A 23098-nucleotide genomic window follows, 5' to 3' on the forward strand; every position below is an offset into this window, starting at 1 on the left:
CTTGACTCATTTTGGCAGTTGTGGACACCTTTGCTAAAAGCTGATCCAATTTGCTTTGAAAACAAGATGATCCTTAGGAGGTTCTACTTGTAGACTGCATCCCCCATGTACCAAATAGCCATTTCCTATGAAAAATGGTATCACTAAAGTTTCCCAAAAAACACTTTTACATACACACACAAATCTCTCTGGTATCTCATTCTGTGGTTTGTAGGGAAAAAAATTCTAGTAGACAGACTCTGACACAATATAAATTTACTAAGCCACACTGTTCATCCCTTTTAATGAGAGGATCTAGAAAAAGCTATTGTGGGGACCATTAAAAACTGAATATCTATTGCAAAATTGCTTTGCTGTGGTATATTCTAAACACAGAAAATATCACAGTAAAGACAATACTATGGTACATATTTTAGTATTTAGTTGAACTGGCTCGTGAATTCATGCATGCAATTGATACCATAAGGCATTCTTACATTTAGAGACAGAATAGTATTTAGGGAATTGACTAAACTACATACAAAATACGGGAGTATTGAGAGTGGTATAGCGCAGCCCAGGCCATATCATTCACTGAAGTGATTACAACAGTGCATATTAAATATTTCTTACACAGCAAAATAGTACCAGAGCTCCATGACTACTCTGACATACTCAAAGCTCTTTGTATAGACAGTATTATACTTATAAATCCCCTTTGAATGTTGACAACTTAAGCAGATTTTGAGAATGCTCAAAATTGCCACATGAAGGTGCACACTTATGGCCTGATAAACTCACTGACTTCAGCTGAAGTTAGTGAGAGGTACAGATGCTCAGCCCCACAAAGTTATGCCCCAATATTAAACGGGAATGAAGAGAAGATTCTTTCAAATGGAGGGGGGAAATCTGATCCCAGATATGTTTTTTTCTCAGAAGTGTCTGCATAAGTCAAGGATCAGAAATTCTACACTGAAATACAGTTACACCATTTTTATACAATACATGTTTAATTAGCTTTAGAGCAGTTTCCTTGATAACAAACATAGCAATCAAGTGAAAGTTTGCATTTTTCAAAACACACATCTACCACCTTAACCACCAATAACCAAAGCCTGGTTATTTTACAAGGGTCATAGATTATTTACATCTCTTCACAATCAGGTTACTCTGTACCATATAACTTCCAATTCCTGTTATCCTTTGATAGTGCTACGATGTTGGATAAAAGCAGCTCACACACACAAAATCTTTTTTATTTAAAAAACATTCTTTGTGAGCTAAGAACCACCATCTACTACTTTTCCTTTGGAAATCTAGTACGCTCTCGTCTTCCTCAATTAAACTTTTCCATTTTTTATGGAAAGATTAAGTTATAATGTTATAAAGCTTCAGGTCTTCAGCAGTTTCACTGGACAGACAAATGACATACTATAAGGATAAATTAGTTTTGTCCATTTTTATTGGCGCAGATAGCGATCCATAGATCTGCACCTGGAAGAGAAACTCTACATTCCTCGATCTACCCAGGGTCACACAGTAGACAATGTGCTACCTCTTCATCACCATCATGCTACCTTCTGTGCCCAGACTCTGTGGAGGAAGCTCTGCAGATCCTTGCATGGGGGAAAAGAGGAGAATAAGGGACACTGCACACTGTCTCACCCACACATGTGGAGAATCTGACAAGCAGAGAGTGCAACCCTCTCTGCAGTAGTAGCACCAAATTAAAAACAAAACCTTTAATGGCCACGTGGAGGTGCAATCACAAACAAATGCAGAAATGCAAGAATTGCCTTACTAGAGAAGACTGGTGGTCCACTAAGTCCAGTGTTCTGTCTCTGACAGTGCTTCGAACCAGATGCTTCTGACGAAAGAGCAAGAATATGGGAAGCAGGCTCCTAGATCACGCTGGCACATCTGAACATTTTTACTCCCAGTCCTTTTTTGAATCTTTCTAAACTCTTGGCCTCAAAGCTACATGATAGAAGCACAATTGTGTTTATAACTTTATCTGAAGAAGTGGGTCTCCGTTTTTGTTGAAAATGTTGCCCAAATGCATCTTTACACACTGTACTCATACTCTGACAACATCATACACAATCACCAAAACATTAAAGGGAAAAACTTCCAATAAAAGGTAAACTGTTACTTTTTGGTGGGATGGGGATGGGTAAGGAGCTTAGACACATACTTAAAATATGAGGACATTCCTTTACAGAAGTGTTTTGGATGAAAAAGATTTAATGATACCATTTATTCCAGGATGGTCTGAGATACTTTTAGTATATGGTAGAAAGCTAGTCAAACAAGTGGGCAGTGGGGGGGATGAGTGGAGTAGCAGGGAATATTCCATCTATCAATGGCCAGTTTTGGAGAGGAAAGTTCTTTTGATAACGTCACAGAAATGACATTTTTCAATACACAACATCTCCCCCTAAGACACTAGATAAATGGGAGGAGCCCAAATTATTAAATGGCTTCATTTTGTACCTGCCAAAAGTGGGAGGAGGGGGAAGAGCGCTCGTTATCTGCAATAGTTTAAAGACTTTATTTTGATATTGTTAAAAGTTCTGTCATTCAAGGCCTGCTTGACCATAGTTCTCTTTTTCCTCAGTTAATGAAAACTATAATAAAATTATATTTTAAACTAAGGAAAATGATAGCAGGAGAATTTCAGGAAAGAATGTTAAAAGTATAAATATTAGTGTAGTGAAGCCACCACTTATTATGCTTTTTGGGTGATGTATTTGCTGAAATGCTTCCATATGTAGATTAAAACAGAGAAGTACTGACTTGCTAAGAATGAGATGGTCACTGCAAAAAATAATAATAAAGTTGATGTCATCCATCCGGACTACTATCCTGTAAGACTGCATCCTCTCTGAAAGTAGTTTAGAAAAGAAGGGTGAAACTCAGCCCTGGGATAAGCTGGTGCAACTCCACTGACTTCAAAGAAATTGCACCTGCATGGGTAGTGGTTCATTTACTTTTTATTTTTATAGAAAAGCTTACCTGAAGGTCAGTGAAAATTAAACTTTTGATCTATTTTTGATTTTCAAAGGGGGCAATTAACCTCCTTTATCATTTGGTAAAAATGAATTTTCCAAGATATTAATAAATTTATCTCTCATTTGTGCTTTGAAGTGCCGGTACCATTCTATAAGCTTTTTTCTCCTTTGAATTTTTTCTTGTAAGCTCATATTTTTCTCTTTTTCTAAAACAGCAGGAAGTCCTTCCCAGTTTTTAATAAAGATAAATGGAGCCCCCATGGTCTTTAGTAATTGCAGTGGAGCACTGTGGTATATAGATGAATTTCCACACTTGCCTGGTGTCATTACATCTTCTACAACAGGAACAGAGCCATATGAACAAGCTTCATAAATTCTATAGCATTCTGTATTTACTCCCACTGGGCACAATGTGAGATCACTCTGCAGCAATGCATCTTGATAGATTCTAAAACTTTCATTTGTTTCTTGAGGCTGCCACCTAGAAAAATAAAGAAGTTGACAATTAACATTACTTTTTCCTTCCAAGGGTAGATGTATTACAATGAAAAACAGAGATCAATGTTATAATTTTAGTGTCGATAAATGTTGCAGAGCTGAAAGGTTTGTAACAACAGATCTGAGAATCACTAAGGTTTTATGTTTCAACCCACCTATTCCCAAATATTTTTTTTCAGGTCTTTATAGAAAAGTTCACCTGTAAGCTAGAACCTCCATAAGAACAGTTTTCAACTGAGGGCGTTTAAAGGAATCATTAATACTTCAAGCACCAACAAAAGAGAACAAACATCTTTTAAAAAATATTTTGTACTGGAAGCCCATATCAATTTACTTCATAAGCTAAACTAGAAGGTTATTAAGTGGCTCAAAAATAGGCATATGGAGATAGAATGCTCTGACAGACTTTTTGAAGCAAGAATAATTTCCCCCCCAAAATATTTAAAATCAGCAAGGGGATTTACTGTTCAGAAATGAGAACGTAAGGCAGCAATTGTAAATCTCTTCAATTTGCTCAGACGGTCCGAGGTACTTTGCGTGACAGCACTCTAGGCCATAGATAAATCTCTCTCTAGACCACGGGCCATCTGCAGCCCACAGAGGAGAGACCTATGCAGCCACCCTGCCGGCTCTGTCTGCTTCAGGCGCTGCCCCACGCAGCTCCCATTGACTGGGGGAGAGGGACAGAGATACTGTCACTTGTCGCTGGGCAGAGTCAGCCATGGAGGCGTCACTTTTTTCCCCACAATGAATATAAACCAGTCAAAATACCAAATACAACTGAATGATGCACACCTTGCTGCAATCCTGAAGGTTTCAACTGCTCAGTCACTGAGGCCAAACATCAACAAACTGACAGAACTGAAGCGTTGCCAGGTGTCTGGCAAACACTAAAAGCTCTCTGGCAGGCGAAGAATTGTATAAAGTTGTATGACATTTTATTATTTCTAAGAAATTCAAAATAAAAAAAATACAATGTAAATATTTTCTTTTCTGAACACCATCTTCAGTGACATTATTGGCCCTCTGGGAGGATTTGAGGACTGGCATTGGCCCTAAGGTAAACTGTGTTTGAGACCCCTGCTCTAGATTCTATATTAGCCTTTTTCTTAAGTTCTTTTGTCCAAATTTTCAGAAAAAAAAAAAAAGTGTTAAATTGCCTCTAGTTTTATTAAATCCTTTTAAAATTTATAATAAAGGTTTTTAAACCTTCCATGAGAACAATCGTACAAACTAATTAAGAGCAGAATTAATTTGTTTGGTTTAATCATGATGAGAGTCTACCCAGTTAATAGTCAGAAAGACAATCCTGCTACAGTATTGAGATGGTCACACAATACCAAAAGCTTGCATTGACATTTTTTCCCTCATCTAGACTATGCAGGGAACCACATTTCCCAAGTCAAAACACATTATAAAGATGTTTTGGTGCTCTTGGGCCAGCGACCTCATACAGAGCCAAACCAGATTTAGTTCTACTCTGAATCCTTGTAATTTATATTCTATCAGTCCTTGTAATTTATCACCCAATCTTTATAATCTTATTCTATTGGTCTTGCCTTAGGGTTGTTTCTTTTCTTGGCAGTCTGCCTCAGAGTCCTTTTCTCAAGTCCCCTTCTATTTCTATGTTTATTTTCCAGTCTCCTCTTTGGTATAGTCATCTTCTTTTCAGCAGATTTCTCTGCCCGTGCCTTTATTGGTTCTGCCTTCATTGCATTCTCAGCTAGAGATAGTTATACACTGCAACTAGGGCTGTCAAGCGATTAAAAAAAAAAAAAATCAATCGTGATTAATCACGCAATTAATCACACAGTTAAACAATAATAAAATACCACTTATTTAAATATTTTTGGATGTTTTCTACATTTTCAATATATATTGATTTCAATTACAACACAGAATACAAAGTTTACAGTGCTCACTTTGTATTTATTTTTGATTACAAGTATTTGCACTGTAAAAAAAGCAAATAGTATTTTACAATTCACCTAATACAAGTACTGTAGTACAATCTCTTTATCATGAAAGTTGAACTTACAAATGTAAAATTATGTACAAAAAACTGCATTCAAAAATAAAATAATGTAAAATTGTAGAGCCTGAAAGTCCACTCAGTCCTACTTCTTGTTCAACCAATCACTCAAACAAGTTTGTTTACATTTGTAGGAGACAATGCTGCCTGCTTCTTGTTTAAGGCGTTTGCATGGCACTGTTGTAGCCAGCATCACAAGATATTTACATGCCAGACGCTCTAAAGATTCATATGTCCCTTCATGCTTGAACCACCATTCCAGGGTACATGCGTCCATGCGGACCGACATGTGTTCATTTTAATTATCTGAGTCAGATGCCACCAGCAGAAGGTTGATTTTCTTTTTTGGTGGTTTGGATTCTGTATTTTCTGCATTGGAGTGTTGCTCTTTTAAGACTTCTGAAAGCATGCTCCACAGCTTGTTCCTCTCAGATTTTGGAAGGCACTTCAGATTCTTAAACCTTGGAATAGCTGTAGCTATCTTTAGAAATCTCACATTGGTACCTTCTTTGCATTTTGTGAAATCTTCAGTGAAAGCGTTCTTAAAATGAACAACATGTGCTGGGTAATCATCTGAGACAGCTATAACATGAAATACATGGCGGAATGTGAGTAAAACAGCAGGGGACATACAATTCTCCCCCTAGGAGTTCAGTCACAAATTTAATTAACGCATTATTTTTTTTAACAAGCGTCATCAGCATGGAAGCATGTCCTATGGAATGGTGGCCTAAGCATGAAGGCACATACGAATGTTCAGCATTTCTCTCATGTAAATACTTTGCAATGCCAGCTACAAAAGTGCCATGCAAATGCCTGTTCTCACTTTCTGGTGACATTTGTAAATAAGAAGAGAGCAGCATTATCTCTTGTAAATGTAAACAAACTTGTTTGTCTTTGCAATTGGCTGAACAAGAAGTAGGACTGAGTGGACTTGTAAGCTCTGAAGTTTTACATTGTTTTGTTTTTGAGTGGTTATGTAACAAAAAAATCTACATTTGTAAGTTGCACGCTCACAACAAAGAGATTGCACTTCAATACTTGAATGAGGTGAACTGAAAAATACTATTTTATCATTTTTACAGTGCAAATATTTGCAATAAAAATAATATACACTTTGATTTCAATTACAACACAGACTACAATATATATGAAAATGTAGGAAAACATCCAAAATATTTAATAAATGTAAATTGGTATTCTATTGTTTAACAGTGCGATTAATCTCGATTTTTTTAATTGCGATTAATTTTTTTTTAAATTGCATGAGTTAACTGCCATGAATTGACAGCCCTAATTGCAACTTTGAAGACTTCTTCCTAGTTTTATATTCTTCCACCTATTTTAATAAATTAACCCATCTTAAAAAATAGATTATTATTCATACACTGAATATGGAAAACTGAAAACAAATCAAAATATAAATTTTTCACATAAAAATCCTCTTAGTATTATTTATATTTTAAATGGAGTAAGTATTTCATTAAGGGTGACAGAACTGGCACCTTAATCTACAGTCCTATTTGAACGCTGAAAATCTTTGTGTATCCTTTTTGTAAACCTATATGGCTTACATATGTTAATTCTAAAATGGCCTGTGTGTTTAATTCTAAAATCTGAAATTCTAAAAAGAAAATAATTCTTTTTGAGATGGTATCAAGTGATCACATGTAATCCCTCAATTGTTTACAAAACTAGGAACACCTCAACAGCCATATCACTCCTTCCTGCAGTCCACCCTTTCTCCTCTTAGAAACTGTATGAAACTTTAAGTTTAAATAATCGAAGAAAGACTACTCAGATTTTTTAAAAGCATCTCCTCCTTTTTAAGGGAATACCTATCTAATCCTGCCAAGGTTTCAGGTAGAAGTTGTTAAAAGCAAATTAAAAGTACCATTAGACCCTCTTTCAGTTAGTCAGAAGATCCGTTCTACGTCCCGAAGACAGAAAATGAACTATATTGTTTAGCTGAAGCCAGCATCTTTATAAGTGGTTGGTGATGTAAAGTTCTGGTTTCATGTCCCCCTCTTCTGGTAGGTGGATAATAGCCACAGGATGTATGACACAGATTTTGAATACCCACTGCCCCTTCAACCAAAACCAGGTATGTGTGAGAGAAAACAGGACTGGCTGTGTTATGTTAGATATTTCTTTCAAAGTATTTCAAGTCATAACCACAATGTAAAAGTACTGCAGCACACAAGGGGTTAAGGCATCCAAGATCTGTATGAAAATCTCAGCTCAGCAAGGTTAATTGTTTTAAGTTTGACCATTGTCATTATTTATATTATTTTATTTATAACATATTTTGAAAGATGACAGCAATGATCTAGGCAAGGGGCTTTGAATAATTCAGCTTGCAAACTATACATTTACAAAGTAAATCATAGCTCTTACTGTTCTCTGGCTGCAATCCAACAGAGTTTATCAAGCCCGTCTTGTTTCAAAACTTCCATTAGGTTCTCCCTAGATGAATTCTTATACACAGTTCCTAAAAAATTACATAGATATGATCTTGGAGAACGTAGCATTGACCAGTTGGGCTCTACCATGGGGAAATTCCTATATCTGTAACAACAATGCATACATTAGATGTAAATATTTTTATGTCAAAGGAAAAAGATGGATCTTTGCACCACTTCATGTTTATGTAGCAGATTTTAAGAACTGAAATAGCTTTGTAATCAGTTCCAATATTTAACTACTGACTGAATTAAAAAAAAAACAAAGATAGCCAAACACTGATGTATAATATTTATCATTATCCTTTTTTTTTCTGATTCACACCCTAGAAGATCCCTAACTTCTTTTTGACAGCATCAAGTGGAATTATGTTCACATGCTACAGAATGCTCGTCTAAAAGCATTCTGTTTTTATAGCAGCTGTTCTCAATGCTGCCACTTATTTTGGCTGAAGTTGCTGGGTTAGTGGTTCCTTTGGAGTTGACGTCTCAGTTATTTGAATCAGCTGAAAGCGTATGCTATAAAAACAATGCCATTGGTATACTCCAAAATGAAAACTCAACTCTGTCCCTAAAACCTGTGCACCTTCATCAATTTAATCTTTGAATTCAACTGAAAGTCACTGATTTTAGTCATAACAGCACCAATGGTTCAGCTAAAGAGCTGGCACAGTCGTCTTCATTATGTAGAGCTAATTTACCATACTTTTGTTTGTTTGTTTTAAATTGCATGTCCCTCTTACAGCTGTCACATTCTCAAAATTAGCTATGATTTTATTTCTAACTTTGTTATTTTTAGAGAGCGGGTCAATAATACTGCTAGTTTCTCTTCTATTTCTATATTCTTTCTACATTAGTACATTAAGGAAACAATTTTGAAAAAAACATACATTGATCACAAAATTTTCCTAGTTTCAAAACAAGCCTTTAGTCTTACTCCTGGGAGAATTCTGTGCCACTGTGCATGCACAGAATTCATGTCCCCCACAGATTTCTTTGCTCCCCCAGAGAAAATTGACTTTCTGATGGGGGAAGCAAAGGGAAGCCACAAGAACAGTCACGTAGCCTCCCCAGCAGTATGTTTTGGGTGCCCAGGTCAGCCAGCAGAGAGGTAGATCACTGTGGGGCAGAGGGTGGGACTGGGGAAGACCCGGCTGGTGGATCCTACCCTGTATTGGGCTCAACTGCAAATCCCGGCTGGGCTGGGGAGGACGGGACTTCCTCTTCCCCTGCACAGCATCAAGGGCCGGGTCAGACCCACCCCCAGATTTCTCCACAGGCTGCAGGAAGCTCTGCTCCCCCGCCTCCCCACTTCCTGCACCCATCGCTTCTCAACTGCAGGGGAAGGGATCACTGTACAGGGAGCTGCTCCCGCATCTGCCCAACCCCCATGCATCCAGACCTCCTCATACTCAGACCCTCCTGTCAAGTCTCAACCCCCCCCCCCCACACACACACCCAGAACCCCCCTGCCAAACCCTACTCTCCCTGCATCTGGACCATCCCGACGAGCCATCCCACTCGGATTTCCACCCCACCGAGTCCCAACCAGCTGCACCTGGTCCCCATCCCACTGAGCCCCACTCCCGCAGCATCTAGATTCCCCCTCTGGGCCCCCCACACCAAGACCCCTCTGCCGAGCTCTATCCCTCCCGATCCAGCTCCCCCCTCCCCCGCTGAGTCCCAACCCCCTTTACTTGCCCCCCCCCCAACAGAGTCCCATTACTGTTGCACCCATAACCCCCCAACAAGACACTGTGCATTCAGATCCCCCCCACACCTGGATCCCCAGCCGAGCAGCCTGCACCCAGACTGACCCAAACAGAACCCTCTCAACCCACACCTTGATCCCCCCCACACTGAGCCCCTCCACACTTGGATCCTGCCAGGCTGAGCTCATACCTGGTGCACCTGACATGGAGGGGCAGGGCTATGGGGTGTTTCTGGGGCAGGCCCAGTCCTTGTTCTGTGTCAGGGTTGGGTGCAGCCTCACCACTGAGTCCATGTCCCAGGGGAGAGCTGCAGAGTGATCTCCCAGCTCTGTTCAGCCAGTGGCCTCTGCTCCCCAGTGCCATGTTGGAGCCTCCACATTTTATTTGACAAATAAAATTTGCAGAATTTTAAAATATTGTGTGCAGAATTTTTAATTTTTTGGTGCACAATGCCCTCAGGAGTACTTTTGTCCATTCTCACTTTCCTTGGCTCCTCCACTGCTTTTGGTACTGTTGATCATACGCACCCCTTCTGAACATCTTATTCCCCACTCCCACCCAGGGCTTTCATGAGTCTGTCCTTTCCTGGTTCCCCTGCTATTTCTTTGGACAGTAATCCAGCATTTCTTTCAGAGGTTCTCTCTCTAGGTTTCCTACCAGACTTTGTCTTTGTCACTCTCACCCACTCTTCATTTGAGTAATTGCATCCGTTTACATGGCTTTAACTTCCACTTTTACATCAATGACTGTAAATCTACCTTTCTACTTCTGACCTCTCCCTCTTTTTCTCACCCCTCACCCCCGCAGTCCTGCATCCCAACCTACCTCTAGGGCATTTCCTTCTAGTTGTTTCATTGTCATCTTAACATGTTCAAAATTGAATTATATATCTTTCCTTACAAACACTGGTTCTTTGCCACTGTGGAGGCTCCATGTTTACTTTCTGTCAATGGCATCCTGAGCAAATTTCCTTTGGTTACAATAAAACATGTTTTCTAATGGCCAGCATTGCAAATTCAACATGGATCTAAAAATTAAGCTTTCTGGCTTGCATCATCACCATTGATAATAGAGATTCTGCAGTTTGAACAGCTCTGTTAAGACAAGAGTACGACCGGAAAGAATGAAGATAACTCTCCCATAGCTGTATCTACTCTACAACACTAACAGGATTAAAATGTAGTCTTGCAATAAATTTTTACATCTTACTATGATCCCAGAATTTACCAATTACAAAAATGCCAGGGGTATCAAATCCCAGTTTACTAGCCACAAGAGAAAGAACCATCACCCCCCACATACCCCCAGGGGAAAAAAAAAAAAAAAGCACAATCAATACATCCAAACTGGATTTCCTTATTAAGCCCCAGGCCTCTTACTGAAGTGTCTCCAACTCTTTCCTGCAGCAGAGCTTTCCATAGACTTCTCTCTGTAAAATCTCTTTTTTTTATCCTGGAAAAGGATCCCAGCCTGCCCTCATCTTAAAAGAGAGAGCAATCCATCACACTTACTTTTTGCCACTAAAATTGTAGCCTAGGCTAGTCTGTTTCTTATTATGTGTTCAGAGTGCCTTTCAGCACGAAAAAACATACAAGATGACTTATATCGGCATGTTAACATTTCTTCGCTAGTCGTCCCCCAACCCAACTGTGGAAAGCTATATCATTTGTAATGTTGTTTAATCCTTATGTAAATGTTAATAGTTGGTAATGTCAGCAGATATGGCAAATTTGACTGTGAACAGTCGCAAGAAGCAAACTGAACACACTCACTTTTAAAAACATAGCTGCACTTTAACTTCCGAATTATCTTTTGCCTTTAAAATTTCTGAAGCTTAATTTAGATAGTCAAAACCAGCAGCATGAACCAAAGTCAAGTTAACAGTTTTAGACAGAAATTATATAAAATGTTTTATATATAAAATGTTTCAGATATAAGGTTACAGATATAACTGCTAAAAACAATAGGCATGTACAGTTCATGCATAACTGATTCCTTAAGTGTAATTTGTTTATGTTTAACACTTACGTAGCTACTCCTAAAGGCCACTGGAAAATATCTTCTTCGTTTACCCAGGTACAGTCATATATTACAAAAAGTAGTTCCACAAATCCTCCATGTCTTCTCAGGTATGGATGAATCCATTCATTGTTACACTGTTCACTTCCAAGCAGCACAATGGCAACATGCCTCAGCTTGCGAGTTTGTATTAAAGTTTGTGCATAATTCAACCACTGAGTGGCGTAAGTGATCTTTGCTTCCTCTCTTCCATTCAGAACTAGAATCACATTTTCAGCTTCTACTGAAAAGTATCCCGGGACTACGGCTGGACCAGTGATGAAACTGTGAATAATAAAACACAAGCACTTAACATCTTCTGAGATATGTTACCAACTTTCATAAATATTCTGTTTACTGCATTGTAAACCATCTGCCTGCAGTGTTTAGAGGTTTTGTTTCTTCATTAAAACAGACATTATGTACTGTGAAGTATCTTTGCTATTGTGACAAATTTCAGATGTACAGAGTCTAAAACTACAATTTAAACTTTAATAAAGCTCGCATTGGCCATTTACCTGAACAATAAAGAGATTCAAAATTAATTGCAAACACAGTATATTGCAGGGACGTCAGAACCTTTACTATAGTCAAATACTGAAAAGTCTTGAAAATCTGGATGAATCCATTGAAACCAGGCAGAACTCCCAGAACAATTAGTTAGGGTATGCTTCGTCATCTGTGAAATAGATCATAAACTTTTATTCTTTTCAAAAAGAACAGAATACAAAATACCACCATAGGGACTGAAAACCTTCAGTTTCATGTAAGAAATGAGAAATCTGTAGTACTGTATTATGACAGACACTACTATGAAAGGAAGGATGGTCCAGTGATTAGGTCACTAGCTTGGGATTCAGGAGAACAATGTTCAATGCTCTATCACAGACCTCCTATGTGACCTTCATCTCTGTGCTTCAATTCCCTACCTGTAAAATGGGCATAATAGCACTTTTCTAATGGGAAGGGGGATTGTGAAGACACATACATTAATACATTTTGAGGTACTCAGTTACTACAGTAATGGCGATCATTACAGTGCCTAAACAGATACTGCACTTCACCTTTGTTTAACCATCCAAAGGCCTGACCTTGCAAACACCTATGCATGTATGTAGTCTTATTGAAGTAAATGGGACAACACACATATGTGAAGTTAAACATGTCCGTAAATACTTGGGTTCTGATCTTGCAAACAATCTGGGAAGCAAGTTGGAGTTAATGTTCTAAAAATTACCAGAGTGTAACTTAGAACTGGGAAGGTGGGTTATTCTTAAAGTCAAATCTGACTATGTTCTCCAAAGTGTTTTTTTTTAAATTTACATTTAATTTACATTTGCCTGCGTTGTGCAGGAGGTCAGACTAGATGATCATAATGGTCCCTTCTGACCTAAATATCTACGAATTTGAAAAGTTCTAGGGAGGTTAAATTATTCCTCTGAAAATTTTTAGGGTAGATATATCATGTCCTGTTATGCCACCATATTCTGCATCAATGAGAACAAAGAAATACCCTGGAGTTTATTTACATGCCCATTTTAACTGGTACTTTGGCAATTATGTCTTTAGAGTTAGTATTTTTAAGTACCCATATAAACAGGTCTCAGTGCCCCACCAATAATTTACAATAGCGCACACACTCCCAGCAGCCTATAGACTATAATAATAATAATAATACATAAACTCCATGAGCCGGCAACATTAAATAGTCAAATACAGATAAAAATTTATTTCAGCCAGCCAGTAAACAAAAAGGAAAAAAACCTCGGTATTCCCACATCACACCTAAGAACATACCCTCATCCTTCCCCACAAAATCCTATCAAACATACGGATTTTGTATTGTGACTGGAAGTCATCGAGTTTGGGCTATTTCGGATTAAGGAAAAACAGACTAATCATGGGTAGAAGGAGAGAATTCACATTTTTATACTTGATGCAATAGGTTATAATTAACCTATCCCAATTTTTGATTTTTGCTGTATTGGTACTTTCACTTTTTAACTCTGTATTTTGGAAGTATCTGAATAGGTTTTGCTTAAAACTGAGACTTGGCAAACTCTTCTCCTCTAAAGAAGTTAGGATAATCTGGTTGCACCCAGAAGACAGCTTATTTAAATGCCAGTAAAGAACTCCTTTCTCCCAATGAGATAGATATTAAGAAACTATGTAAATTTGTTAAGTATTATTCACCTGAAACTGACAGATAATTTAAAGAAGAAAATGTTTTTAACCAGTCAAGATTCTAAAAACCCATCCATAAGCGTAGCAAAATATTTCTTATCACTAGTTAAAGCCAAGGCTTGACAAATATTCTCTTGTCCACACCAAATAGGAAACTTTTCTGGGAGACTGACATCAGTTTATACAGATTCTAAGTTTTGGTTTTTAAAAAAGATTCTATTCATGAAAAGAACCTTCCAAACTTCCATTCCATTCAAAGATAAAAGGGTGCATCGCTGTCTGCCTGAGTCTGCAGATGGACAGCTCCTGTGCTGCTACCCAGAGCCTTCCCAAGGTGCACTAGCATCACTCAGAAGGCATTCAGCCACTTGCAGGATCAGGCTTTAAATGCATACTTTGTACTGAAGAGTTCTCGTTCTTTAAGAGTCATAGAAAAGCCATTCTGAGCATTAAAAGGCTTAAACTAACCACTATTATTACACTACTGCAAAGCACTAAGGGTCAACCTTTGTAAACTGACTATTCTAAACAAAGTACTATAGTAGGTTAGACAAGTCAAACTTAAATAAGGTGTAATTTAAAAAAAACCAACCTTATATGATACTACTTGGAAGGATGGCATTTTATGATTCACAATGAATCCATCTACCCTGAACTTGCTATTTCTGGCAATTCTATAGATTGGGTTAAAGCAAAGTACGACGACAGCAGGAACACACAAATTCTAAAGAGAACCTTACTTTAAAAAAATATTTGTGAAAAACAGCAAGAGTATCTCAAACCAAGTTCACTAATTTTATAATAAAAAGATGCTGTAAAAGAGCAAAAATACTCACTTCCATGAAAACACCATTAGCTTGATGTTCTATTTTATGTATACGTTAGGGATAGTTTAACAAATTTTAAACACTGATGTGCCAGATGAAGAGCGCTGTTACATTTTACTATACAAAACTCAACACATTGCCTTTATTATTCTACCTTGCCTTTATTACATTCAGCAGTAATGCAAGGGACAGCTTGTATCCTGCAAGACATTGGCTTCAGCAGTTAGCGTGATGCCTGAAGCCTATGAACTTTGGCACAGATAAATGGCCCAACAGTAACCACTATGTTTTGGGGAACCGGAAGTAGAGCGTAAGGGAGAATTTTGTCCAGAATGACATCAGCCAACCACAGAAATGCGCTAACACCAGCTTTTGGAAAGTTTTGGAAAGACCATCCAGTCATAAGAGTACCATACCAATTAACTGATGTATAGAATAATGAGTTCAAATCATTAATATACTAACCTATAGAAGAAGGGCACCTCAACATCAGTAGACTGAGGAAATACAAATAAGAAAGAGGGGAAATACCCCTACTGAATATGCATTACACATAGGGGTGTCAGCGTAATGTATTATAATAGTTACATCCCAGCCTGTGGGCAGTAGGAGAGAGAGATGTATCCCTTGGGAGGTGCCAGAATGATGGCCACTGGTGAAGATGAGGAAGGTGATGGTGATGAGGAACATAATGGCTAACATTTCAGTTTGTTCTGCAAGAGATGGTGTGAATATGGATGTGCCGATGTACTTTCTGTATTATTTCTATCTACCTTACTGAGCTGGAGTGTTTGTGACTGTGCATTTTTAAAATAGCCAACTGTAAAGTCAAACATTTAGGAACAAAGAATGTACATCACACTTAAAAGATAAGGGAGCTGTATTTTGGAAAGCAGTGACTCTGAAAGTGACCTAAAAAGGTCATGATGGTCAACTGAACATGAACTCTGGGGGCTAAGAGGGCAAAAATGATCCTTGGGTGGATAAGCCAGGGAATATCAAGTAGAGGCAGGGAGGTGATATTATCACCACATCTAGCATTAGTGAGGCCATTTTTGGAACACTGTATCCAGTTCTGGTGTCCACCTTTAAAGGGTTCAGAAAAGAGCAACAACAGTTATTCAGGATCTGGAAAAACTGCCTTACAGTGCGAGACCAAAGAAGTTCAATCTATTTAGTTTAACCAAGAGAAGATTAAGAAGTTACTTAATCAAAGTCTTTGAGTACCTAGGTGGGAAGAGATTTTTGATAGCAAGAGCCAAGAGCTGGAAGCTGATGCTAGACAAATTCAGACTAGAAATAAGGCATAATTTTTTAAAAGTGAGGATGATTAAATACTGGAACAACTTACTTAGGGACATGGTGTATTTGTCTTCACTTAGACTGGATATCTCTGTAAAATGTATGCTTTTGCTCAGTTATGGACTTGATGTAGAAATTACAGGGTGAGGTTATATGACCTGTGTTATAGGGGAGATCAAACTTTATCATCATAATGGTTCTTTCTGGCCTTAACACCTATGAAATTATTAATATCACTTCTACAAAGATAACTAGTGTAAAACTAGGCCTGGTGAATTTCTCTTGGGGATCATCAGGTGTTTATTTCAACCTACATATATGATTTTATTTTAAAAAGTGACATGGTCATATTCTGTAATGAAAAAACCCCCAAAACTTTTCTAAACTGATGAATTTCACCCTGTGAGACTGTACCTCAGATCAAAGGGTCCATGCAAGGCCCTGAACATCACTTAAGCTCTTATGTGGGGGCTTAAGTGGTGCATAGGTCCTTGTGCGGATGAATAAAGTTGTAGAGACTACAACTGTAATCTGTAGGTGGGAAGAGTGGCCACAGAAGAGGGTGAATTCCAACCTTGCCAGCTTGCACTGAGTTCTTTGCACAAAGCCTACTCCTTCTGACTTTAAGCAGTGATGGACAATAGGATTGTTCTTGTAATTTCTAGAAATTACATTTTAAATTAAACATCAAACTGTCATACAGAACATATTTAACACAAGGTCTGAAATTAAGTATGGCAATAAATATGTTCATGGTTGGTCAGAATGAATTACCAAAACAAGCATTATTGTTATACCATTTACCTTTATAATAAAGGTCATTTATTACCATTTATTAAAATATTTACAGTTGTTGGAGTGGAAGGGATAAAAATATACAACTGGACACCTTTTCCTACAGTGTTTCGGTTTTCAACACAGAGACTGCTAAAGTCAACATAAGAGAAGGTCAGTGTCATGCAACTGGTACCTGAAATGTGTTTTTCCTCCCTTTATGCTTCCTTCTCTCCACTGAGCAGTTACATCAGCAGGTTCAAGCAGACCTTCAAGAATATGTTGCCAGAGGTAAAGACCTACATAAATAATGAAGAGCTGCTGGAGTACTTGGTGCACACATGGCATCTCTTGTCTACTGTAAAAATCATACCAAAAGAAATTTTTTGGGAATTGTGTGGCAATGATGGTGAGATGTGGGTGTCAAATTTTCCTGTTTAACATGGACTGGTTGCTCCACCCCCCAAAAATAAACAAATCCACCCCCACTCTTTGGAATTAGAAAGGGAGGATTTTCTACATCAGGCCAACATTTGGGCAGTTATTTTTTAAATTGTAGACAGTGTCCTGTTAACTGCTGGACAGGAAAACAAAAAATGACTGTGTAAATATCATATTTGTTAAAATGTTAAGCATTATCAGCCTTAAGACAAGTACATTTGTCACAAGATGACTGGCCCCTTTAAGAAGCAAGGGGGTCCAGTGCACCTGGACTGACCACCTGCTGCCCAGCTGGGCTTAAGGGAAAGCATCTGGACCCTATAAAGGCGGACACGCCGGGGGAGGGAGACTAAGCCCACACGACACACTCCACAGCAGCTCCCCATTCCAGGTTTTGTGAGATGGCACATGGAGCCTCAGCTCTATTCAGGTCCTACCAGCCCATGCAGCCCTCACCCAGCCTTGTGGGACAGGAGCCACCGCTGAAGGGTGAGCGGGGGCAGGCTCACTTTCCAACTCTCCCCACTACCCTGGCCTCCCCTCTGCACTGGGAAGGGATTAGGGTTGCAGTACTAGGGCAGAAGGTGGTGTATATATGTAATGATGGGTCACAAAAGAAAAGAAAAGACAATGTAGTTGGTGAGTAGTCTTAGTAAAAAGTTTGGGAAGGGAACCAATCTGCACAACCCACATAGTGTTTCCTTTTCTCAACTTCTGATCTAGAAGTCAGCATGAAAAAGTATTGATTAGGACTCTTCAGGTTTTTGTATCACACTATGTGCTCTGGAATGAACAATGCAACACTACGCAATTTGCTTGGGATAATCCAGCAAAGAGTTCCTGACAGCAGTATAGGATAAGAAAATGATCAAAGTATGCCAAAGAACTGAAGTTTGTTTTTATTGTGTTATTTATACAGTTCTGAATAATAAATACTTATCACTTATACCAGGCTTTCCATCCATAGATAGCACAGTACTTTAAACAGGTAAGCAGACACTGTTATACTCACCTTTACAGAAAGGAAAAGGGAGACACAGAAAGGTTAAGGGACTTGCCAAGGTCACTTAGCAGTATTAAACATATTAATCAGAAATGCTTACCAATGGCTGCTTTACCCCAGATCTGCACTTTAAGGTCTGTTTGTTCTTGCTGGGATTTCATATTTTTTAATATTTGAAGGTTAGTTTCATATCTCTGCTGTGAAGCAATCTGCTCATTTTTTTCATCTCCTTCCCAAGGATTCCATTCTTCATTTCCCAAAGAAGAGCGTTCTGTGTTTAAAAGACACACATTTTGCAATAAGAACCTCAGGTCTACAAATCTACTCCTAATTGTTACAGAAATAACAGGTCTCTTTTTTAGTAGATGTTTTCTAAACACACTTATGCCCAACCATGGCTATAGCATAGCTTGCATCTATGCTCATTGGGCTAGTCTACAGTGACAAAAATTAGACTTCTAATTCCCCACAGGTAGCAATAGTGGAAGCTTTAGTGTAGACAGGGCTCAGGTCTGCCTGCGCAGTATTGGGGCCTACGTTTGGACAGCTCTGCTGGGTATCTATGGTGCTACCACAATAAATAGTGAATTTTTTAATCCAGGGCATGAGGAATTTTCTTTGTGGAAGTTCCTGTAAGCAACTCCTGCAATGAAAGATTGAAGTGGGGTAGGGGGAGAGGGAAGAGAGACAGAGAGCGCGCGAGAGAGCAGGGGACACAAAACAACCAAGACAGACCTGTATTTTCCATATTATAGAAACTATACTCAACACTCAGGAAATATGCATTTTCCACCCAGGTGACTGATGTGCATAAAGTTTCGTCTCACTGATGACAAAATACAAAAAATCTGTCACCAAAGTTAGGAGAGTGACTAGCTTTAGAAGCCAGAACACTAAAAAGGCCTGTATTTAATCATCTGAATTGATGGCTAGATTAAGAACGACTGTTACGACAGTAAAGCCTCACATATTCAAAACAAATTGGCCCTAAAAGGAGAAAATTTCAGAACAAACCGGCACCATGGATCATGTACATGCCATCAAAGACATGGACCTTATCAACAAAAGCTTCATTGTGCTGCAGGCATTACTGACCTTTACTGCTGAAGAGCTAAGTCTTCAAAGCGTAGATATAAACATACACTGATTTTTGAGCAGGGCCTCTCACTACCAATTGAAACATGGGGCAGGTGCCTCCACTCAGACCTTAGGAGTGGCTACTAGCTAGGGTGACCAGACAGCAAATGTGAAAAATCGGGACAGGGGTTGGGGGGTTATAGGAGCCTATATAAGAAAAAGACCCAAAAATCAGGACTGTCCCTATAAAATTGGGACATCTGGTCACCCTACTACTAGCTAACCCTCATCAACCCAAAAAGCTTAGTTTAGCTGGCTGCCCACTTCTCCAGCTTGCTACATAAGCGGCACCTCTTGCCGCGCCCGGGTGGGAGCAAAGCTTCTCCTCAACCCCTTTGTATTAAAGCCCAATCGCCAGGAGCCTCCCGGGGGCTTGCCCCGCACTGGGCATTAGCAGCCCGGTTACCAGCATCTCCGGGCGCCAGGCCCGGCACTCGGGGCGGGTATTTCACAGGACAGGAGCCGAAGGGACCGCAGCGTCCCCTCACACCGCCCCTCGCTGGATAGCAGCAGCTGGCGCCCAGCGCGGCTCCCGCTTTCCTCCCGGGCACGCGTGACAGCGCAGCCGCCGGCCGGGCCCCTGCGCCGCGTTACCTCTGCCGTGCCGCTGCTGCTGCTGCTGTCGCTGCCGCCGGGGGCCGCTCCGGGAGGCGGGCGGGCGCCGCGGCCGCAGGAAGACGCTGTAGGCGGCGTAGAGGGAGAAGAGCAAGTAGGCGGCCAGCAGCGCGGAGCAAAGCCGCTTCCGCGTGGCCCGCATCCTGCCGCAGCCTGCAGGCCGCGGGCCGGGCTGGCCAGGGCCCGCCTCCCGCCCCGTCACGCGCCAGCGGGGGGCGGCTGCTGCGGCGGCCCCCGCCTGCCTTGGGGCGGGCGGGGAAGGGTAGCGCCGGGCCGGAATTGGTCCAGCCAGATGCTGGACTCTCCACCCCGGTGCGGCGGCCCTCCAAAACCCGGGCCCGGCGCTTGGGGCCCTCGCCGGCCCCCAACAGAGGGCAAGTTCCTGCTGCATAAAGCAACCGCAGGAGCATCCCGGCTCAAGAGCCAGATCCCGGGCTCTTGGCAGCTTTGGGCCATTTGAATTGTACAACGCAGAAAGCAAGGGGAGCCACTCCTGCTTGCCTGGGAAAGTCTGACACCTCCTGGTACGAAATCCCTGGAAAAAGAAACCTGAATCATAGTACCTGGATCTTGCTGGATCCTGATATATTCTGGCCCCAACCACCACCATCTACAGTGTAAGTAGAGAAAAAAAGAAAATGTAGCAGCTCCTAGAGCGCCAGAATATCCAGACCCTGTTGCAAATTGGTCTATTCCGCTGTATCCAGCCTAATTAAAAGAAAAATATTCCTGACACGCAAATCAAGGCAACTAATAGAAAATAAAAGGAGTACTAGTGGCTCCTTAGAGACTAACCAATTTATTTGCCACTAGTACTCCTTTTCTTTTTGCAAATACAGACTAACACGGCTGCTACTCTGAAACCTAATAGAAAATAAGTCTAGTTGCTCCAATTCCACTGCAAAAAATCCAGGCATCCCTGCTCAGTAATCACAGCAAGAACATTTCCAGCCCTTGGAGCCTGGTGTAGCCTACAAGTTTTGACCTCAAGCCCCCAAATGGTATTGTCAAAATATATCAGGATTGCTGATCCAACTTGGTCAGAAAAATCCAGGCTCCTGGCAGATGGACAGACCACTGTCCCCCAAAGTCTTGCCCTGCTTTTCTGCCCTCTCTTGCTAAATATCCCTCAGCCGTTCTCCCTCAAGCAGTCCCTTGCCTTCATGAGTCTTCACCCTTTATCCATTATGAATATTATTTGTATTACAGTAGGATTGCCTACAGAACCCATAGTGTTCTGTGCTGTCCATACTCCTAGTAAGCGATGGTCTGTACCTGAAGAATTTACACTCTAAATAAACAAGACAGCTTAAGGATGGGAGGGAAAACAGAGGGACAGAGAAGGGAAGAAATGAACCCACGGTCGCAGAACAGGTTAATAGCTAAATTGAGGATAGAAACCAAATCTCCTGGTGTCCAGTCTTGTATCCTAGCCCCAGCTCTCTACCATGTGCACGTAAGGGCACTGTCCTGTCCTCTTCTCCCACTACCTCTATGCAGTACCAACAGCAATGGGAAAAAACCAGGTAGTAGGCTCCCTGCAGGCTGTAGAAGAAAGAAGTGGTGGCTGAGACATAGATTCTTAGGAGGATTGTAAATTAAGCCAATAAGAACCAGCCATTGGGCAGGAAAGGGAGTTAAGGCCAGACCCGGGGCATGAGGCAGCTCCAAACTACCCCAACTCCAGGTGAAGCAGGGAAATACATTCATAATCATGCCCCTGTCCCACACAGTGATTATTCACTTAGTTTTATTTGTTCCCTTGGTTCACCTGGGGATGGGGTGGATGGAGCTCCCTCTGCTGCCTGAAACTTCTGGCTTGTCTCTTGCTCACTTCCCTGCCCAATGGCTCCTCCCCACATACACAAGCACAACAATGAGCAGAAGTACTGAAGGAGCCTCTTGCGGGGAGGCCAGCCTAGAGCTGCCAACAACAGCCTCTGGTGACCATCAGTACAGCAGAATTCATGAACTGAGAACAGGTCTCAGCAGTACCATGAAATTGTGATAAATTTACAGAGATGGATGGCAACTCTGAACACAAAATGAATGGACTCACTTTACATAAAAAGTTTGTGTGAGGGGTCCTTGAGCATCCGCACCATCAGTCTCCACTTCTGCAGCAGAAAATCTCCTTGTCCGTTTAAATGCTCGTGATCACTTTATATTGGTTTGTGTTTTCATGTCAAAGAAAAAAATGAGAAATATAATTTTTTAAAAAAGCTGAGCTTCTCCTTTTGTATTTTGAGTTCTCCAAGTCAGGGTGATATAAGTTGAAGGGGATGCAGTCATGGGCTTTGAGAAGCCCAAAGGCTGGCTTTGAATACATGCATCATATAACTTATATTAAAATAACAAACAACATACATCTTTACTAGCTGCAGTCTATTACTTTTTAGTGCTCTTTTCCTCAAACTTTAAGACACACACTGAAATTATTAATTGACAAATTTAAAGTACTGTGGTAGTACCCAAAGGTACCAATCAGGATCTCGACCCATTTGTGACAGGCGTACAAACACATATGAATGAGAGCCACTGCACTAGGCTATTCAATAGTCTCCCTCAATCTCTCCTATTCAAGTTGTTCCACTAATTAAAAATTAATTGGACCAGAGAGAGAGTTAGAATGACTCTATAGTCTAGGTAGCAGCTCTCTTTTCAAATCCTTTCTCCTTGTCAAGTAGGGGGGGAACTTGAACTATCCTTGTTCCAAAGAGTTTACTATCTAATTTAAAACAAAATGTGACAATGAGAATATAATAAACAATGGGAAGGAAGGGGAAAGGAGGATGTGGGTCATGTGGTTACATAGGCTTGCAAAGTGCACAGCTTGATGGCTCTGAATTATTTAAAAGTTCCCGCCCCCCACTGACATAGTCATCATTGGTTCACTGATTTCTTCTAAGCACCATAGCAGAGAGGCATCTGCTGAATGCCTATCTTCCCTGGTTTGTGAATGAGTAGGGAACTTTTACTGCAAAAATGTAGGCACTATGTGAATTTACATGGCTACTGAGTTCAGCTGGAGTTTTGTGGATTGCTGTGGAGCCAAAACTGGGA

General features: G+C 40.4%; 1 protein-coding gene across 10 annotated transcripts; it reads right to left on the reverse strand.

Moving 5' to 3' along the window:
* Positions 1-240: 240 nt before the first annotated feature.
* Positions 241-21741, reverse strand: RXYLT1 (ribitol xylosyltransferase 1). 10 transcript variants are annotated; one of them, XM_043548539.1, is made up of 7 exons: positions 20015-20231; positions 18384-18554; positions 17036-17138; positions 11723-12037; positions 7918-8088; positions 3308-3471; positions 241-1956 (listed from the first exon to the last, which is right to left on the reverse strand). In XM_043548539.1, the coding sequence occupies exons 1-7, from the start codon at positions 20175-20177 to the stop codon at positions 1937-1939; spliced, it is 1107 nt and encodes a 368-aa protein (XP_043404474.1). In that variant the 5' UTR covers positions 20178-20231; the 3' UTR covers positions 241-1936. The 10 variants fall into 10 exon arrangements, with proteins under 10 accessions (XP_043404474.1, XP_037743410.1, XP_037743418.1 ...); XM_037887482.2 differs by having other exon boundaries at positions 241-3471; XM_043548550.1 differs by lacking the exon at positions 20015-20231 and adding an exon at positions 21712-21741 and having other exon boundaries at positions 397-3471.
* Between the last annotated feature and the right edge of the window lie 1357 nt (positions 21742-23098).

The sequence above is a fragment of the Chelonia mydas genome, chromosome 1 (genome assembly GCF_015237465.2).
Source record: "Chelonia mydas isolate rCheMyd1 chromosome 1, rCheMyd1.pri.v2, whole genome shotgun sequence".
Taxonomy (NCBI): domain Eukaryota; kingdom Metazoa; phylum Chordata; order Testudines; family Cheloniidae; genus Chelonia; species Chelonia mydas.

What these genes read in the sequence shown, in the direction of transcription:
- RXYLT1 (XM_037887482.2), bottom strand. Translation starts at nt 20,177, where the DNA reads ATGCGGGCCACGCGGAAGCGGCTTTGCTCCGCGCTGCTGGCCGCCTAC. An exon ending in GGAGGAAAAACACATTTCAG is followed by an intron (nt 12,038 to 17,035) that starts GTACCAGTTGCA and finishes TATTATTCACAG; the next exon opens with TTTCATCACTGGTCCAGCCG. An exon ending in TGGCCTTTAGGAGTAGCTAC is followed by an intron (nt 8,089 to 11,722) that starts GTAAGTGTTAAA and finishes TTGTTGTTACAG; the next exon opens with ATATAGGAATTTCCCCATGG.